Here is a 21,657-nt window from a genome sequence, read left to right as displayed (position 1 = left end):
GGGGGGGGGGGGGGGGGGGGGGGGGGTACAGCGGGAGAGAAAGAGAAAGAGGGGCTACAGAGGATTGGAGAGAGCTCCTAGCCAAAGCTCTACCTGCAGCCCAGACCTATAATATCCAGGCAGAGAGCGGCAAGGCAGAGTCAGGGAGGCGGCAGGGCAGGCCTATACCCTGGGCAAGCGCGCGCCTGCGTCCTTAACACGGGCAACCGGGTAAACGACAGAAGGTTTTCCCCACTTGCTAACGGGTAGTGGGAGACTTGGCCTCCTGTTTACAGGATAACAGGGAATATACCTCTTCACTTCCCACCGATATACACTACTGACAATATCCCCAAAGTCGTTTCCACGTTAGCATCGTGCTGAATAGTCATACCGCTATTTTCAATTATTCACAGTTGCGAGGTTTATTATTTATTCAAATATTGTGGGGGGGGGGATTAGTTTTGGGCTTTGAGTAATTTTTGGTTACCTGTGCATTTTGCCGATTGGCTTTTGAAAATTGGAATTTGATTATTCAATCAGCCCAAGGTTAGTCGCGCACTGGACTCTGTTTTCTCGCATGGACAACTGGGACCAAAGAAAGTGCAGGCATGGCATCTGGTGGTGATTGAAGCTGAGTGAAATCATTTGCAACAGGTGAGGAATCAGTCTCAGATTTTATTCACTGGGGGGGAAGATTTTTTCATTTAGAGCTGTTGTTATCAATTCTTTACGTGCTTTGTCTTTTGGTTTACGGGTAGTTTATGACGGGGGTACCCAGTGGGGCTTGAGAAACAACTGGGGATCACGAGAGTAGCACTATTTTTTTCACTCTCCCCTTGGTCGGCTTTGGTTTTGCCCGTTCTTTTCCCTCCGCAGCGGAACACCTCGTGTACACAACACACATGATATGATCCTCAAGGGATTGTTATCGCTGGAACTCAAGAGTCTTTTGTCATTTTTTCAGTGACATTAGAGAAAATATTATTTTTTGAAATCTCTGTGGGGGGACGGGAATGCCTTCAACCCTCTCGATTTTTTACTTTTTTTGTGCTCCAAGGGTTCTTCGAAGATCATTACCAGAGCCCGTAACTTCGTGTGATTACGATTGTCAATAACAATTGAATGATTTTTGATAACAATGGTAATCACATGAAGGTCCGGGCCCTGATCATTACCTTTATGGATCGAAGAGGAGAGAAATTGGAGATCTCGGGGTGTGATGGGGATTGTCTGAGAGAATTATCTGTAGATTCGATCGATTGAGGTAGTGAAATGGTTACAGAAATATACTGTTACGTGGGTTGGGTGAGTCGAGTGGATTTAATTCGCCATTTCATCGAAAATTCATTCGTGCTCTTCTTTTATTCTTTAAATTATGAGATTCAAATTTTTCCATGGTTTTTCTCCCCCTTCCTTCTCCTCTTCTCTCCTCCTACATCTTCTCCTTCGGCAAAGAACTTTCGTCATTAAATTTTTCCTCCCCTCAGGGTCATCTCCCACGCGTTCCATTAGACTACTTCTCCATCTCGTGAAGACGGGGAATAAAGAAAGGGGGTGGGGTCTCGTGTGAGGTGGAACTTGTTCCTTATTTCAATATTTCAATAGAGCGGTGGAGAAAGACAAGTGGGGAGCATGCATGATAAATCCAGGAAGGAGGGGGAGGGGTGAGAGTAAGCGAGAGACGAGGAATGGAGATGGTAGGAAATCCATGGAAAATAGTTTTGTTGGTTCTCATTCCGGTTGAAATGGAAACTGAGAAAAGGAAGGAAACGAGGAAGGAACTCCTCTGGCGTTCACACTCGACAAGTGGAAAAGGAAACGAGCCTGGCATCCTTTACTCAGCGCTCCAACCCCACTCCACTATCCAAACCACTCGGATCCTATGAGTGCAATTGACGGGGGCTTTTTTTCCACGGCGGAAACGTTCAAGGGCGGAAAAGAGAAGTGAAATGACGGTTTTCATTATAAAAATTTTAATGCCACCTTCACTCCCTAGTTTCATTCAATTTCCCTCCTCGTGGTATGCGCTTTATTTTTCCCTTATTATTTTACGATTTTCCTTTTCCCCTCATTTTCATCCCTTTTCATTTCGCCCACTCTCCGAGTGCCCCAGCTGTAATTGATGGCACTGGTAGGATCATCCAGGACATGATAATGGCGGTTTTCAAGGGCAATTTCGATTGAGCAATACGAGGAGAACTCGAGACGCAAGTGCATATGGGTCGTTTATGCATTAGTCCAGTCTCGAGAGCAACCAAAACTACCACTGGACTGCTCATATAGAGCATTACTATGGTCTATACGTGGTCTATGTATAACCACGTATAAACCAACCGCGTAATTACGTTCGTTGATTGAATTTCATCCGGTTTAACGAAATTATCTATCAGAGGGCAAACAAATTAACCGCGATAATTGTTATCACTATATTTAAATGTGCGGGCAGGCGTTGGTTTAGTCTACCAAGATGGCATGCCGTATTTTAGTGACATTTGATTCCACGATAAATTGTTCAATTTCCTGGGCGAATGAAAAATATGGAAAAATGGTGGTACAAAGTGGTATCGCTGCCAGTCATGAGTCAAGGGCTATTATCCCCCGTTGTTTGTCTCCTCTCAGCCCCCCCTTTCCTCGCTCGTATTGCCCCTTTACCGGCACCACTCGAAATCCCCTGTGCATCAACGCCAACGGCTATATTCATCGAAAAAGAAAAACTTTTCCCCCTTCATCTACGACAGCGAAAACTTTGGGCATACAAGTTTCGCCACGAAGTGGAAAAGTTTTGATGTTTCAACTCCCTTCCCTATTTTCCATTTCTCAGAGGTAAAACCCTCATACACCTAAATCTAATAAGACTGTGTATAGACTACTCGAGTAACATACTGAGTAAAAACTTGTAACACTCCGTAAATCGATGGGAATGCAATAAAACGAGGGCAAAGAGGGAATGGAGAATGAGAGAAAAAAAAATAAAAGAGAAATGGGGTGGTTAAATGAAAAACACTTAATTAGTGCTTTAACTCGGTTTCACCCTCCGACGCAAATGGTTTCGTTACGTTACCCAGTTATTTAACGTGAAATACCCTATACTTTTATTTTCACCGTCAGTGTTACTTTCGTGGGCTTTTAACTCCTAGTATCACAACAGCGGGTTTGCCATCAAAGATAACACGCTGAAAAATTTCAAACTCGGGATATCTTTGAAACTTTTAATGGGGGGGTCTTCACATTTTGATTTACCGTTTACTCGTGGATAGTTTGAAATGGAAAGCCTTGTATTTGACCAATTTGTAGATTTTCTGATTTTGGTTGCGAATGGTGGAAAATGTTATTTCCTCAATATCTCAAAAACTACTGTACCGATTTCAATTCAGTAGCGAAGTGGTAACGCGGTTTAAGTCGATTTTGACAATTGACCAGTTTTTAGTGAATATTTCGGAATCTAAGGGGGATAGCTAAATTTTTGTTCAAACTTTTCTTGTAGCCCTTAATTTGCTCTAGAAAAAAGGTTATTACAAAAATTTCATTATCTCCCTTAGATTCCGAGATATTCATTGAAAACTGGCCAATAGTCCAAATTGACTTAAGCCGTTTTACCACTTCGCTACTGATTTCACTTTTCAATGACAAGATTTCTTGGAATTTCAGTGGAACTTGAACACGATAAAAATTTCCGGAATTTGGCACAGAAAATTCAGGCGATAATTTTCAACAGTGAACCAATGGAATTTGTATAAATAAAAAAAGAAAAAGAGGAATGACGCAAAAAGTAACGGTTACATGTCTTCTGTCGGACAGGCTCGAACCCGTGCTTGTTTATATATTTGTAACACAATTGTAATTAAAGATTAGATGGAATTCAAATGAGGCTTGACAAGCTTAAATGATGAAATCATTACACAATGTTCGGTGGGGGATCAAAGGGAGCTCAAATGAAAGTTCCGGGGAGTTATTCTCATTGTAAAAAACCCTCTTGTTATGATTTTTATATATGTTTCCAAGATGATAATGGCACTTGATAAACGAGTTTGTATGAAGTTTGAATGACTCTGCGAAAAAATTATCAAACATACGTAATATAGAATCGAGGATTTTCTATTTTGTAGATTTGGGAGTACCTTTTTGAAGTGGCTTTTCCGATGAGAATAGCGCTCCAGAATTACCATTTGTGGAGGCTCCGAGCCGGATAGCTCAGTCGGAAAGAGCACTCGACGTGTAATCGGAAATTACCATTTGAGGCCCATTGAATCCTGGGGCAGTGGATATTTCGCAACGATTTAGTCATCCAAATTCTTTAAAATTTGAAGTTAATTCTAGATTTTGAAACGTATGGAAACATTTTAGAAATCAGGAAAAAGTTGTGAGGTCTACTTTTTGGAGAAAATTAATGAAATAGTTGAAAGAGTTTATTGAAGTGAGCAAAATAATCATTTAATTAATCCATTTATCTCTTTACATAAGTGGTGTGGACGTGCATTTTATATGCAGTTGTCTATCCTACAGATGACATCACAAAACACCATGGATTTTTTGAAATTTCATGGAAGACATTATAGTTAATCTCGTGAGAGTGACATTGATTCGGATTTAGGGAAAAATGGTTATGAAATTTGAAGTTTTAAGTAGAATTCACGGAAATTCATGAGTTTTCAGGGGGAGTGAGATGGAAATTTCACCACTTGATTGAATTTTCAGTGGAACATGAATATTCAGAAACAAAATGACATTAATTTTCAATTGTTCCCTGAAATTTTCTAATTTTTTTGAATTGTCACAGAATAATTGAACTGAAAATTAAGTATTTTATTGATTCTGAGATCATCTGAAAAGAAAATCAATGGAATATTTGATTTTTCAATGATACGATTTCCTGAAATTTCAGTGGCACTTGAACACGATAAAAATTTACGGAATTTGGCACGGAAGGTTCAGACGAAAATTTTTAACAGTGTAATACAAATGCTCAACTCTAACTCAATCTTTGTGTTTAAGTATGAAGTTAGTTTTTGGTTTCCCTAATCCCATAACTTCCAATAAACTTCAATTTTTGGACACTGCAAATTTGCTTTAAATTTTTAAGAATTTATGGTAGGTTTCAGACAAGAAATCGGTGCTTTTCGGGCTAAAGAGGAAGTTACTGAATGAAAAGGTGGTCTTTTTTCGAAATGAAATAATATTCCTTCAAAGACAAGAACAGTTTGATAGAAGGCAAAGAAAATATTGCTTCCCTTCGAATTCAAAGCGATTGAGCGTAAGCGACGGTTATATTTTTTTAATATCTGGAGGTCTTCCTCTACATAAACTCTTTATTCATTCAATATGAAAGTCTCTGATTCATGATTCACTAAATCGAAGCTTTTAATATTTTTGGTCATTTTCTCATCTTCTGACACGAAAAAACCGATTTCTTGTGGCAAGAAATTCTCACTTTATCATGAAATTTCGAGTTCGAGTTCAAGTCAAGAACACTTCACTGAAATCTGACATTGTCTGACACACTATCCGGAATTCTTATCCCACGAAATTTATCCTCAAGAGTTTTGTGATATTATGATGATATTTCTCTCAGTGCACTGCGCCAGTAAATTCGCGTTTCGGTTTCACTGATTCCGCTTCATTCCGATTTCATTGATTTCAACCGATTTCACGTGATGTCGGGGTGATTTCGAATTGGTTTCATGCCAGAGTGACACCATGATTTCGGGAGTGAGCGGTCTCTTATGGAAATTCTTCATCGAATAGTTTTTAACAAACAGTTGAAAATCTCCAAAACTGGTCATTAACAATATCTCACTTTAATATCGTAAAAGCTGAAATCCTATCGGATTAGAGCTATATATCTTCATTATTCCTAGAGGTTGCTATGCGTGCGAGTAATAAAGGAAAGGAGCAGACTGATCGCTCGTTTCGTCCGCTCCCGGTTAGGGTGGGTTTGAGGTGGGTTAAGGGTGCAATTCATTACGGGTAGAACCAATAATTATTCAATCATTGCCCTTTCTTAGTTTATGGGGAAGAAAATCGGAAATTGTGGAAGTTTTATTCAACTTAGAGAACAACTGCTGATAACAACAACAACAACTGTTGTGAATTCAACATCTTGTTTGGAGGGAAGTTTGCAAGAAATATTCGATTAATTTTAAAGGTCGAGTGGGGTATTCGTAGGATTATTTCTGGACTTCAGATCTGACCGAGCGGAGTGCAGGCATTAAGCGGAGTGCAGCCTCAAATAATGCGCTCTTATTGGTCGAAATCCGATTGGGAAAAATGATCAGTAGTAATACCTCAAGCGCTTCAAAATTATTGGATATTTCCCGATAGCTTCGTTGCAAACAAATGAGCCAAGTTTTGTAGAAAAACCCCTCGCGCAAGCGCTCGGGTTTTTTAAAGGATGTTTAGACATTTTCAGCAAATTTTATTTTTTCATACTCAAGGAAAATTCTATAATCTTTTTGGCTGATAGCAGAACACATGAAACTAAATTCTTTGATATTAAAAAAAATTAATCTCAATAGTCTTGTCAGAAATAAATATTGCAGTGTAATTTAAAAATTGAGAAGAAGTGCGACGCGGCGATTCTTAAAATATTATTTACCGTAAAAAGGATGATGGCGATATACAGTAGTGTATACATATACCTATGGTAATAATAATTGATGGTCAATAATAAAATATAATATTTATAAAACTGAAAAATCAATTATTTGAAATAATAATAATGCTTTTCAATAAAATATAATAATAGTTTCACCTCGCGCAAGCGCTCGGGATTTCTTAATCTGCAAAACTGGGCACGATCGTTTGTTTGCAGGGGAGCTTGAGGGAAATACCCGATTAATTTTGAAATTTGACGAGTATTTGTCGGATTATTTTTCCTAATCGGATTTTGGCCAATCGGAGTGCAGTAGACAGCATCAGGTGGGGAATTAGGGAAGATATAAACAAATTATGTTAATAGAATAACTCAATTTTCGTAGACTGCCAAATACAAGATTTCATCTGAAATTAGCCGGAAAAATGGAGAGCTATTGCGAAATATTTAAGAGCTAGGAGGAAATATCCGAAACAAAACTGTCGGATAGCCTCAAATACTGCGCGCTCTGATTGCTCTGATTGCTCGAAATCCTATTGGGAAAGATAATCACTGAAATACTTATATGGATGTACTTTACACATTGAATACTGATCTGAAATAATAACCAGAAATAATCCCCGAAAACTCACAAAATTCAATGTCACATTATTTTCCTTGTGATTTTTTCCATGTTCACATGTATGCAAATTTTTGAGAAAAAAGACTACCATCAACTTTAAATATGACGGAGTATTAAATGAGTGATTTTCATGTTATGTGCGTACTCTATACATGCTAGGAGTGGAGAATAGTACATCAAAAGCGACCAATTTATGGTCTTCCGTCCTCCGCGTCCAGCGGAAGCAATTGAACAAAAGCGGTCCAGTGCACTCAATTCTGCAGATATGAAGACTTCTGCTTCTGAAAAATTCGTGTAAATACATGTAGACCAATAATTATGAAATACTTTTTTGATATTCAGTCTATCATTCGAAAAAAAAGGTCCAACGGTAACTGGTAGGAATTTGTAATTAAACCGAGAGTTAAGCGCGTCCATCTGAAGTGGTGAGAATAAGAATCGAACTATGCACGGTATTTAGAGTGAGATTACCTAACACCCTTTTTTTACTGTGTAAAAAATTCATAGGTATTTAAAATACTCCGAAAAAAAAAATTTCCGCGGGAAAACCCCATTTTAACGCAACATGAAGATCAAGTATTTTAAAGTCGTCTCGTAATTACTCTTCTATGAATTATTACATCATTTTGGAAAAAAAATAATCTTGATAATTCAAAAAATCGATAACACTGGACGGTTTTTTCAATCTCATGCTTCTGGCGCATAAAAAGAGCGAGAGGACAATAAATGGCTTTTTACCGCACTATTATATTTCTCACTCTGCTACCATATAGAGTCTATATGGTCTATATGGAGTCTATATTATAGACCTAAGATATACATAGGGGAGGGTAGGGCAAAACGGACCACTGTCAGAAAATTGATAATTTTTGTAAACAAATTATCATTATCATTATTTTGTAAAAAATTCAAAGTCATTTGTGGTTTGAGGTGATTAGCAAATCTGATCAAATTGCAGTTCAACGACACTTGTCTATAAAAGCCCCTGTGACAGTTTACGATCCAAGAAACTCACTTTTAATTCAGCACATTCAGTGTTCCTGATTTGAAGGAAAGAAAAAAAAAATTACCAATTTTCTGTCAGTGGTTCGTTTTGCTCCCCTATTATATAATATAATATATGAAAATCTTCAATTGAATATTCCGTGATTTTCAAAACTCATAGTGCTTTTCTCTTAATAGAAAAACCTACTGAGAAATTGTATTTTTTCTCTCGTATATCCTTTCGGATGCTTAAAATTTGTTCCTTTCCCATCCCCCAACTCTCTGCACCTCATTCGCTGAACGACAAGGGAAAACCTCACCTGAGGGAAAAACCTGCCCGGGTACAATCGCCTCTTGCGAGACTCCCGCTCGGGAAATGAAACCGTGAGATTTACAGTGTCACAAATTTTTGACGCCCCCACACTCTGACCACACAGCCACCGCCGTCGGTCTATTGGGAAATTGTATTAAACTCGGCTGTTCTATTAAACTTTCATTGAGAATACTATTTGTTTTCGGCCCGTCTTGATGGAAAATTCGGCAACTTCCCTGGAGGTTTTTGGATGGAATGAAGAGAAAGAGGTTCATAAAAACCTCGTTCTTGTCTGGAAAAGGAAGCAAAAGGCACAGGACCTCTTTAGACACATTCAATTGTGGACGATAGGGTAGGGTAGGGCAAAACAGACCGCACGGCGAAACGGACCTCCAGGGCAAAACGAACCACTGACAGAAAATTGGTAATTTTTGTTTTTTTTTCTTTCTTTCAAATCAGGAACACTGAATGTGTTGAATTAAAAGTGAGTTTCAGGATCGTAACCGTCACAGGGGTTTTATAGACAAAAAGTGTCGTTGAAACGCAATTTGATGAGATTTGCTAATCACCTCAAACCTCAAATGACTTTGGATTTTTGTTTTTGTTTCCATTCAGAAGCAAAAACTGTCAAAAAAAATATCACTTTCCTGTCAGTGGTCCGTTTTGGTCTAGGGGTCCGTTTTACCTTACCCTCCCGTAACATACCCGGCCAGAAATATTCAATAAAAATTACGCACCTCTTCCGTAACTCCGGAGCGAAATGTGGTTGTAGAAAATTTTACGGAACTGTCACGAAAAATTTTTCCAGAGCGTTCCGTAATTTTTAAGAAAAATATGATTCTGCTGACTATATTCCATCACCATCGAACTATAGTCAAAAAGTCCTCAACAATTTTGCATGGGTTAACATCGCATTGCATCGGTAACTATGGCCGGAGAAGTGATACACAATGGAATGTAGTCATTGCAACTATTTTATAGTTCTACTCACGATAGATTTGTCGTGGTTACTTTTGAACTTTGGTTAGTTTAACTGCATTTTGATTTGCAAAAATTACACTTGTGAAGTTCACCAAAACTGCCTCAACTATTTTCTTATTGTAAATCGACCTTCAGATTTTTCTCTCAGTGCTGTGAAAAATTACGATACCGTCACTCAAATTTTCTGAGTCGATTCTGTAATCCATGAGCGAATCGTGAGTTCCATAATTTTTACTGAACATTTCTCTCGGTGTAATGTTATCAGGGGAAGCTTCATGTCCCAAACATTTCATTCGGTATTACCACTGTATTTTCTTATATTTGAAGAACCGCTCAACCGATCGAGCTGACATTTAGCACAAATTTGAGGCCTAATCCACAGTAAAAATATACGACGTTGATTCCGACACTAAATCACTATCCCAGAGAGTGGCGGTGTCAAAAGTTTGGTGTGAAGCATAACTTCATTGTTTGCGCTAACAGCGAGGAGGTGTAACGAGTAACATTGCATGTGCTGACTGATAACACCGACTCAGTGCAGTTGATACTGAATAGTGTAAAATGGACAGCTTTACATTTTCATGGTGTCAATAAAACTATCAACGCCGCTTCCAGTTTTCATGAAAGGCTCATTTTACATCTTTCACAAAGTTCATTTTACATCGAAATTTGGATGATTTTAACAGCTAAATATTTCACTCCGCACACCATGGACTTGAACACCGCGGATTTTTTTTTATTGTATAGGACCAATTAGGAGCCAGAATTTTAACATCTTTGCGATAACTATTCTGAAGCTATTGACACAGTTTTGAACATCCGGCCCTTTTCTTCATGACGTAGTGATAATTTTTTAAAACTTTTTACAAAATTTTTAGAAACGATACTAAAAAATTTTTAAAGTGAAGTCTCGTCGGTTTTGTGCACAGCTCCAGTACTATAGGCTTTTTGAAAAGACCCATGGCACGTCAAAAATGGCGGTACAGATCGGAAATTTTTTCGGAATAACGGGGAAAGATATTGAATTTTTCCTTCAATTTTAAAGTATATTAAAATGCTTGTTATTTTGTTCTCTCTATTTCTCAGCTTACACTGCAGAAATAGAAATTTTAGAAAAGAAAATAGCGGTGACAGTGGAAACGTACACTGAGAAAAAAAGTTTTTTGAGAAGAACTTTTTTACTTATATCCAGAAACTAGCGGCTTAAAAATATTCAAGAGCCAAATATCTTGCACTAACAAAAAAAAAATACTTTTGTCAAGAAATTTTGTCTTGTCCTAGAAACGAGGACAATTTCTTGATGACACGAAAGCGATTTCTCAAACCAAGTAAAATTGCATTAATTCAGTAGTGAAGTGCTAAAAGGGTTTAAGTCGACTTATTTCCCAGTTGAGTTTGTGAGCAATATTTCTGAATCTAAGGAAGATGGCGAAATTTTCGTAATTACATTTGTTGTAGCTCTCAATCGGCTATACAAAAAACGTTATAACAAAAATTTTGCTATCTCCCTTAGATTCCGAGATATTCATTTCAAACTGGTCAATAGTCAAAATTGACTTGCACCGTTTTACCACTTCACTACTGGATTCATTTAACAGTTTTTAGCCTCAATTCTAAAATATTTTAATGCAAAAACCACTTGAATTGATTTGAGAATTCGTTTCCTTGATATAAACCAATTCCCTCATCTTTCGGACAAGTATAAAATTTCTTGGCGTAAGATTTTTTGTCTTAGTGCAAAATGTTGTGCGCTTGATAATTTCCAAGCTATAAATTTCTTGATGCCAGTAAAGACGGACTTCTCAAAAAACTCTTGTCTCAGTGTACACTATTCGAAAAAAAATGGATTTGTCTACGAGTAATTTTCAGGAAAGTGGCATTGAATTCAATTTAAGATTCAAGAGAATTCAAATTGTTTCAGGTAGAAATGGGAACAGAATTTTACAACTTACATGAATTTTCAATTCAAACTATATTCACCTGAATTTAGTTACTTTTTATCGTTTTTCACTAAATGATTTGAAAGAAATTTTCATTGATCACTCTTTCACGATCATTTTGAGTCTTCAATGACGATATTTCCGAAAGTTTCCATGGAAATTTCACCTGATGAAAATTTCAGAGATGTGCTATATCTCTCCAAAGCTAGCACGGAGTGTAATAGACAAGGAGCCTTGAAAACGTCACATCACCGTGTTTCATAACGCTCCTAGACATTTTCCAGCGAAATTGGAGATTCACAGAATTTCACATGTAAATGCGGAATGCTTTCAGCCGGATGGAACAAACACATCTCCATGTACTGTGGTATTTCGCTATTAGATGAGATCTAGAATTTCTAAAAATTCAAGTTCAGTAGTCATTTTCAGGAGAGCTACGTTAAAGATATCTAAGTATCTTTTACAGTTTGGTACAGACCATCCTACAGATTCAACCATTTTCCATTAAATTTGTCAACTGAATTGCGTGAAAAAAAATTGACAAAAAAATCATTAATATTTAACATATTTGAAATTCGATTTTGCACAGAACTATTACATTTTGTGTATTTATAAACAACGTTTATAAAACGTTCGTTGTTTATAAATAAACAACGGTGTTGTATTTATAAACAACGTTTATAAAACGTTCGCTGTTTATAAATAAATCATTGAAATTGTTTAAACTTTCGGAAACCTTATTTTTTTAGACATGAAATCGATTTCTGGTAAAATCCTGAAATGAATAAATTTACGATTCCGGACAAATGATTTTTATGGTGGAAAATTGATAGTTTATAAATTATTTATAGAAAATGCTCGTAATTTTCAAAAAAAAAAAGATTTTTTTAATGATTGCATCAATTTTTCTCCAAAAGTAAACTTTCCATTTTTTCATATTTTCAAAATGTTTTCTAACGGTTCAATATCGAGATTCAAATTCAGACCTACAAAGTTTAAATAATAAAATCATCGTAAAATGTTCGGAAACTTAGGGTTAAGTGCGGCTCAAATAGAAGCCTTGATGTTCGACTACAAAAGTATAAAAACATTTTACTGGAAAAAAAATTGCCAAAGTACTTGCATATCCTTAAATCCTATTTAGGGGGGGAAGAATATAAAGCTTCAAATCAAACTGAAAGTTTAAGAGGATTCCAAATTGTTGGGCAGATAGACGGGGATTCCCCGACTTATTTGAATTTTCAACGACAACGAATATTCAATAGGGGAGACCGGGACAAAATGGACAGCGAATAAAAAATGATCAGTGAGAAGGGCTGGACCTTCGGAATGCCGCAAGTATTATCGCTAGATTACGAAAGTATGGGGAATACTATAAAATGGGTGCTCTAAAAATGTTTTTTGCGCAGCCTTATATAGGAGGGTAGGGCAAAACGCATCCCTAGGGCAAAACGGACCACTGACAGAAAATTGGTAATTTTTGTTTTTTTTTCTTTCTTTCAAATCAGGAACACTGAATGTGTTGAATTAAAAGTGAATTTCTTGGATTGTAACGATCACAGGGGTCTTATAGACAACAAGTGTCGTTGAACCGCAATTTGATCAGATTTGCTAATCACCTCACACCACAAATGACTTCCATTCGGAAGCAAACGCAAAAATTATCAATTTTCTGTTAGTGGTCCGTTTCGCCCTACCTTCCCCTAAAATGACCGCCAATGCCGTTCGCCCTGGAGTTCCCATCTCATTTATATTTACTCTACATGGAGAAAAAAATTGGAGAACAATTACCAAACAACTCAAGTAATCGTGGAGCAACCTCGATTTCCGGTACTTTTTGACCGTAAAAACGAGGAAAAGTGCTAGACTAATTGTGAATTTTACTCCGTTGGCCAGGGAGACTTTACTAAACTTGAGGGTGATTTATACACTAAGAAGACAAGAGTTTTTTGAGAAATACGTCTTTACTTGTATCAAGAAATTCATGGCTCGAAAATTACCAATCGCACAATATCTCAGTCTAAGAAAAAATTCTTACGCCAAGAAATTTTATATTTGTTCGAAAAAAGAGGGTAATTGGTTCATATCAAGAAAACGAGTTCTCAAATCAATTCAAGTTTTTGCATTAAAATATTTTAGAATTGAGGCTACAAAACTATTAAATGAATTGATTCAATTTTAATTGGTATGAGAAATCGCTTTCTTGTCATCAAGAAATTATCCTCGTCATCAGGACAAGTACAAAAATTCTTGGCGACTTTTTTTTTTCTTAGAGAACGTGAATAATTGCTTCAATTTTTCGTATAATTTTTCTGTAACGGAGAATGATTTTTACCGAATCCGTTCGGTAAAAATCAACTTCCGTCCGTCCCTGTGGCCTTTAAACGGGTAGAAAACAGACAATCCCCTGCCGGTGTGGGAAATTTTACTAAACAGGAGGGTAATTTTTGTATTCACACGGAGAGAAATGTTCAGTTAAAATTAAGGAACTCACAACTCACCAATTACGGAATCGACTCAGAAAATTTAAGTGACGGTATCGTAATTTTTCACAACATGGAGAGAAATATTCAATAAGAATTACGTATCTTTTCTGTAATGCCGGAGCGAAATGTGGCTGTAGGAAATTTTACGGAACTGTCACGGAATTTTTCCGGAGCTTTTCGTAATTTTTATCTGAATATCTTGTGACAGTTCCGTAAAATTTCCTACAACCACATTTCGCTCCGGAATTACGGAAAAGATACGTAATTTTTATTGAATATTTCTCTCCGTGCATAGATTAATTTTTTTATCGAGAAAATCGTAAGATAGCCACTAAAAACCAGTATTTTTCGCTCAATTACTACATTTCCCTCCACGATTACCACTCGTATAGTAAAATTTATCACGATTTTTTATGTAATTTTTATCCTACTTTTCTCTCCATGTAAGCAACATCGTTGACAAGTGAGATGATCTTGGTTACGGGCTGAGTTAAAAAATTCACTTTTTGTTTTTGTGTTTTGTGTTTCCTACCTTGTTATTTTCGTCTGCTACTTCACTTTATATTCAGGCCCTCAGTTTTTGACTCTGATATTCTGACCGGCATTTTTCAACCTTCCCTTTTTCACCCTTATATTACACTTGAGAGCGCTTGGTACAACCTGGGCTGATACAAAATAATCATCCTCGAATTGAAACACCCATCCTCCACTCGAGTATAAAATATACTTGAATCAAGAATATTTTATTCTTGAATCCGGTTCATGCATATTTTATTCCAGACATCGGCATAATCATAATTTTTAATTACAGTTAAATTTTGAATAAGTCAGTTGTTAATATTATTCATCAATTTTCAGATTATTAAATTAACCACCAAGTTAAATATTCAAATTTCGTATTATTTTCTTAACCAATAATTGAGACATTTAAATTACCAATTATTACATCCATAGCGAAGTGGTCAAACGGTTTAAGTCAATTTTGGCTATTGGCCAGTTTTCAATGAATATCTCAAAATTTGAGGAAGATAGCAAAATTTTTCTCATAACCTTTTTAGTAGCACTCAATTCGCTCTATAAAAAAGTTTTGTTTGTTTGGTGAGGAACTAGGTTTAGGGTGGATGTGGGAGAAAAATGTGGAGGGAGATGCTGGAAAATTAATGATGGCACTGATTATAAAAATACCACTATTTATTGTGGGATCGAACCAAGTCGTTAATTCTCTACACACTCTTTGGTATTTGATTGTCACTGTTGATAGTCTTATTTCACTGATAATTATCTTTTAATTTAATACTGTTGAATCACTCAATTTAGTTGACTTTAGACTGACAAAACTGAGGTGATGTACTGAACGAAACGTTGATGTTACAAAAGACTGGTGATGTACTGAGCTAGGTGAGGTTCAAAATGCTACTGTACTCGGTGAGGTGCGATGTAAGACTAAATTTGGAGGTTTTCACGATCGTCTGACCGCTCAACCGAACGTTCCCGATGGTGCTCGAGTTGAATGTTTTGGAATTTTAGTTGCGTTTCTAACAAGGTTATTATGAAAATTTCGCCATCTCCCTTAAATTCGGAAATATTTCTGGAAAACTCAACTAAGGACTGAATTGACTTGAACCGTTTGACCTCTTCGCTACGTATATTATTTCTCGAATTTCGATAACGATAAGTTTTTTTATTTTTTTATTTTTTCTATTTCATTGGTTTTATCGAAGTAATTCTCGATTTGAAACCCCTCCTCTAGCCTGCCGCCCCTCCTTTCTTTTCCTCTCATTGTTATCTGCGGTATCATGGCCGTCTTACTCTTAGCTGTGCCCCATTCGAGCTAGGACTGCACGGGAAACCATGTAAAACCCCAGTCGCACAGCCGGCCGATTGTGCAGTGCCCTAATATATCCATCTGTCACACTGACCAGATGGAGATACTAGGCCGCTACACCATACCCGAGTGGAAATTTCTTCAGGCCCACCTGAAGCACGATCAGAACTTGATCAGGTTTTTGTAAGGTTCAACTGATCCGGTGATTCCTGATGAGAACCTGACCAAGTCCTGATCCAGCAGATCGAATCCGAAAAACTGCACGATCATTCAGATCAAATTCTGATCAGGTAGACCCCAATTTGATCAAATTCGAATTTGATGTCCTTGATCGGCATTTGAAAGGGGTCAATTGAAGAGAAAATGATCAGATTCAGATCCGCTCCACCTGACATTAATTTTAATAAGTTTTTCGGATAATTTAATTAACTATTATTATACTATTCAAATTAAGTTTTATCAACCATTATCAATAATAATTTTCAATCTTTAAAAAGGATCACTATACTATAATTAAAATAAATTAAATTAAATTAAATCAATTTAATGAATTCAATTTAATTAATCAACTTAATTAATAGCCAGCCCTTCTCAAATGTACAAAAGGGAGGGATGATGATGCCGTACATACGTATTAGAGGAGTATCAAACTTACACGCAAATGATCTTGAAAAAAAAATCATCAAATGGCTATTTATTTATTAGTGTTATTGTTATTATCATTAATGAAATAAATAAAAATTTAATTGAACATATTTAATCTCTGAGAATACACACGCACATCCGCGAGATCAGGAATAATCGTAAATTCAACGAATACCCCGATACAAATCATATAGGCAATGTACAGTTTACTCAATAGAACTAGCACGATAGCGTAGTGGTTAGGCCATAGGATTAGTAATCATAGGGTTTCCGGTTCGATCCCCAGCATCGGTAAAAAAATAATAAGCTTTTTCAGAGGTAATAACAGTAGAGATTCATTTCATTAAGAGAGGCGGCCTACGGTGAAAGAATTGAATTATCTTTTGTTTTGGATTAATTATCATTGATAATTGTTATTGATACTGACAGACAGGTCATCCGGTTTTCATACAGTTGACTTGATCAAGTTCGGATCCATTCGTCCTGATCAAATCCGGATTGGTCAGAGGCGTAACATGTCTGATCAAGACCGGATCCGTCAACTTGATCAATACCTGATCAGTGCTCAGGTTTAACCTGATCCAAACTTGATCAAGACCTGACCGGAATTTCCACTCGGTGTGGTGTTCCTAAGCGGTCACCCATCCAAGTACTAACCCAGCTCAACGCTGCTTCGCTTGGATGTCCGCCGGAGCCACACCTCAGCCACCCAATCATTGCAGTCAGTGATGACGACAAGTAAATCTTAATTATTGTGAGGTGCAATCTGCCTTTCTATACTTGATTCTGGTACAAAATATACTCAATTCAAGTATATTTTTTCATGTGCAGGAGATTGTAAAAATGTACTGTTTCCCAATATTAATTTTCTCAGGAAAACAAAAAACAACAAAATAGATGATGTATCCACATTCCTTGTTGGCCTTATTTTTAAGATAACCCACGACAATTCGTTGTTCACAAGTTGGTAATTGCACAGCAGGTTGCTCTAGCCCTGTAAAATAACGCTACGCAAATGCTAAAACTTGGAAAGGACGTGTTGCACAAAGTTTGTGCAACACTCCTCCTGATTACACCTACACCCTTGGTTTGTATGCGGATGAGTTTTCATCCGCACACAACTGACTATTCCTCTATTTGTCAGTCATACAGTCTCGCCATACCCCACGATCCGGGCAGAGTCAAGCCCCTGGTAAAACCCTCTCAGTGTTTCCCAGTTACTTGTTCTGTCCTCGGTCGGGCACAGAATCTAATTAGAGACGAGTAACATGCGAATCCCACTGGCACTTCATTTACTCTCTACCACCTGCCATTCGTTCACCTCATCGATACGTTAATTAAACGTCCTTTTTCATTCGGTGATTGAATCATCAAAAAACTGGTTTTCCCTTCTGCTCCCAGTGCCCGTCCCGGACACCTCGTCCAGTGTGGCAAATAAAATCTCTCATTTTAGCCCAATTCAGGGGATATTTCAAATGTTTTTTTCCGGAATAAAAAAGAATAAAAAAGGTGCCTCAATCGATTCTACCAGAATCGGCTCGCTTGGGCTTGATACGACCCCTGAAAGACCATCCAACGAATATTCTTTTGTCATGAAGTGTAACACGGGCGATGAATAAAACGATAGTTAAAAGAGAAGTGAAATAGGAAGAGGCTCAGTGGGCTTACGGATGAGGCGAGGAAGAGGAGTAAAAAAAAAAATGAGAGGATAGTCGGCCGCGTTCATCCCCGGGGCGAACCGACGGAAGAGATCGAGCATGCTTTATCCCGTGGCTCTCGACCCTTTTCAATTTTCCACGGGGTATATCCCTCTCGGAGAGGTAGGACAGAGAGGAAAATATGAGAGGGAGACAGCAGCAGCCGCAGAGGGTGCTCGGTGCTCGGAGTGAAAGGGGCCGATCGAGTAAGGGAATAGGTTTTCTTTTCTCTCCTCTCCTCCATGAGTCCCCAGCTGTGCAAAAGGAGAAACGCCACCGTTGAGGGGTGAGCGACGGGTTTGGCATTAAGCGAGATTAAAATTCTAAATAATTGAATTTTCTCCAACCCGCAATTTATAAATGAATGCCACAGCGTAATTCATTAATTTTCCATTGTAGCATATTGCGCTGATCTGAAGGTGAAGTAATTTTTCATTTGTATTAATTTTCCCTTTTAGAGAAGGAGGGAAGTGAAGAGGGCGCGAATGAAAGAGGATAATTAGAGTACTAGTGTACAGTGAATGGATTTGTCGGTACCATGTTCAGGTTCAAGAGTAGCCAGCCAAACGCCGTTGGGAGTAATCCAATATGGGAAGAATTTGTAGCATCAAAGCAAGCACCAAGCGCCACCGCGGGACCGGAACACGTCTGGAGGATCTTTGATGCATACAGAAAGAGCGACGGACAGGTTGGCAGCATCATAAGAACATTTCCACTTTGACGATGATAAAGTTCTTCGTGAAGCCATTTTTATTGCCTTCCATTCAGAATGAAATAATGAAAATAATGTTAATTGCAGGAGGCATCAGTATTTCTTTTTGAAAAACGCTCAGTGGAAAAATTTCATAAACCGAAGCACAAGGAGCACGTTGCAGACATTCTCCGAAGATGTCCAAAAAACCTCGAGGAGTTCAGGCATCCAAAGTTACTCCAAGTATGAATTAAAAGTGCTCCCTCGTTCCGAGATATGTCCATTATATTTCAATTATTCTTAATGGCCCCAGGTAATTCATCCCGTGAAGGAATGCTCGGAAACTCTGGCATTTGCCACTGAACCAGTGCTGGGCAGCCTCGCTAATGTTTTGGCTTACGTTGAACAGCAGGCCGCTGTGGCCGCAGCTAATTCTGCAAATTCCTCATCAGCTCACCCCAATGCAAACTACCACACTGGCCAAAATCCCCATCAAAATCCACCGGGACATCGACCAGTTCTCGTTAAGAAATACGAGATGCATGCCATAGAAATAAAATACGGTCTATTGCAGGTAATTCTCCTTCATCTTACACATGCACACCTTTATTCATAAATAATTCAGTTGGAGTCACACGCCAACTCCTCCTCTTTTCCTCCTGGAATAGCTCCTTGAAGTTGACGCTCTTTTCCCCTTCCATCTCCCTTCTTTCTCATTTTTATTTCTTACTCTCTATCTACTCTTCTTTACCTCTGCACTTTTACCCTCACAATTTTATGACCTATATTTTTGTATTTTATCACCGTTGACATTCAACTTGAGAATACTGAATTTCAGATCACTGAGGCCCTCTCTTTTCTCCACTGCAGTTGCAAGGTCATGCACAGGAACGTCTGTCCAAGCAGTATTATTATAACAAAGAAGGGAACGTGGAAATTGTGTGGCCTCGAATTCATTGGTAAGTTTTAACCATCGTGAAGAATAATAATGGGTGTTGAAACAGAAATAAATAAATTTTTTTCTCTGCTCTACCCTCTTTCAAACTTGATTTAACGAAGAACGAACAACTAATGAGAGCGGCCTAGAACCCGTATCCTGCAACTCGTGGACCCACAAAGTTTCCAAGATCGTTCAGCCGAACCTCGATTATATTGGTAAAATATTCACCCCTTTCTCACCAGTTGCGTCACGAAATAGAAATATCGAATTCAAATACACACTCTAGTATTCATGGTATATTTTTATAGCCCCGGAAATTCAACAGAACAAGGTATGCAACGTCCTGAGTGATATGTTCAGTCTTGGAATGATAATGGCAGCAATTTACAACGACGGAAAGTCCCTTATTCAAGCGAATCACAGTACTTCTGATTACGCTAAGCAGGTTGCAAATGTAAGTTTCATTTGATCTGGGATATGAACAAGACCGAGAGAAATTATTCCGAATGTAATTTTCTACTTCATGTTTTAGCTGCCTGAACAAGTAGACAAAGTACTTAGCAGAGTGCCCTTACCCCTTCACGAGGCCGTCTCAAGGCTGCTTTATAAAGACCCCGAGGCGCGACCCATCGCCAAGCATCTCTCTCTTATCAAATACTTTAGGTAAACAAAGAATAGAACAAATGGGAAATTGCTCTTGTATTGCATATAGTACAGTCATTTTTGCTAATAAATTGGCAATATGCTTCCGAATGGCTGTTTTGCACATCATTTCCTTCCATCATGTATAAGTCACTGTTTATTCCATTTTATTAAATTGAACAAGATTTATTTTTAACTAATTTTATCGGGTTTTCAACTTAGTTGAATGTTATCATCATTATTCTTATTTTCCCTTCCTTCTATACAACCGATTCAGTAGCGAAGCGGCAAACTGGGTCAAGTCGATTTTTATTGTTGACCAGTTTTTGACGAATAACTCGCAATCTAAAAGAGATCGAACAATTTTTGTCATGACCTTTTTTGTAGAACCAATTGAGGGTTATAAAAAAGGTCATGAGAAGAATTTTGCTATCTCTCTTAGATTCCGAGATATTCATAAAAAATTGGCCAAAAGTCAAAATCGACGTGACCCGTTTTACTGCTTCGCTACTGGATTGTCTTTTTTACGAGTTTATCCCTCCCCTGAGCCCTTCGATAAAATGTTAACCCTAGATCGGCCACCATGTGAGGGGAAACTCCGCCGTGCGTCGTTTTTCTTCAATTGGAATTGACTGGCTAACCGGAAAAATTAAAAAAAATTTGACTTTATCAATTGAAGTGTCTAAAGAACTATAGTAGTTTGTAGAATAACATATTTCCCTAAATTCGTGAAAAAACAGATTATTTCGAACAGATGAATTATTTGTTTCCATGTGAACCAGCTCTCCACCGAACGTAGTTGGTCGCACGGTGAGAGAATCCCCGCCCCCGTGTGATTTACGATTTCGATTTTAAAAAAGTTGAACGAAAAAAATTTATTCCACGTTCACAGGTAATTTTGAACTTTCAATGAATAGGAAATGGGGGTATGGAAGCGAAATAGTTGTCAGATAATCCAAGAACTCAATTTCAAAAAGTGCAAAATTATGAAGTTTTGAGGTTAAACATGGGGATGTTCAGCGAGTCGAGTTTTTAGAAGATTTTAATAATTCATTTGTGCAAATCTGGACTGAAAAAAAGATCTTGATGTTGATGCATATATTTGAAAGTAGGAGTACAAATTTTTATGGATTTTTCATTGACAAAGTTTTCGTGTGAAACGAAAAAATAAAAAATAAAACAGCGGGGATTCTCTCATTATGCGACCACTTAAGGGTTAAATGAAATTGCGCATCACGCGACGTTGCCGGAAACTCGCTAAACGTGCCCGAGCAGTTAGAGTGAATTCGGCAACGCTAGAGCCTAAATAAGACGGCGGGG

General features: G+C 37.7%; 1 protein-coding gene across 2 annotated transcripts in view; it reads left to right on the top strand.

Annotated features, from left to right (window-relative positions):
- The first annotated feature begins 460 nt into the window (after positions 1–460).
- The window catches only part of LOC107048553 (SCY1-like protein 2), a 33,238-nt gene continuing 12,041 nt past the window's right edge, over positions 461–21,657 (top strand). For both annotated transcript variants that reach the window (XM_015271774.1, XM_015271773.1), the window contains exons 1-8: positions 461–636; positions 18,523–18,752; positions 18,864–18,998; positions 19,069–19,329; positions 19,594–19,714; positions 19,815–19,910; positions 20,004–20,149; positions 20,228–20,358. In XM_015271774.1, coding sequence (XP_015127260.1) covers positions 18,603–18,752; positions 18,864–18,998; positions 19,069–19,329; positions 19,594–19,714; positions 19,815–19,910; positions 20,004–20,149; positions 20,228–20,358 — 1,040 coding nt within the window. In that variant the 5' untranslated portion in view covers positions 461–636; positions 18,523–18,602. The remainder of the gene's footprint in view (positions 637–18,522; positions 18,753–18,863; positions 18,999–19,068; positions 19,330–19,593; positions 19,715–19,814; positions 19,911–20,003; positions 20,150–20,227; positions 20,359–21,657) is intronic.

Source organism: Diachasma alloeum, unplaced genomic scaffold (assembly GCF_001412515.2).
Source record: "Diachasma alloeum isolate Michigan unplaced genomic scaffold, Dall2.0 Dall_scaffold_00194, whole genome shotgun sequence".
Classification (NCBI taxonomy): Eukaryota; Metazoa; Arthropoda; class Insecta; order Hymenoptera; family Braconidae; genus Diachasma; species Diachasma alloeum.
The sequence above is the reverse complement of the archived record's forward strand: the minus strand, read 5'-3'. Positions and strand labels throughout refer to the sequence as shown.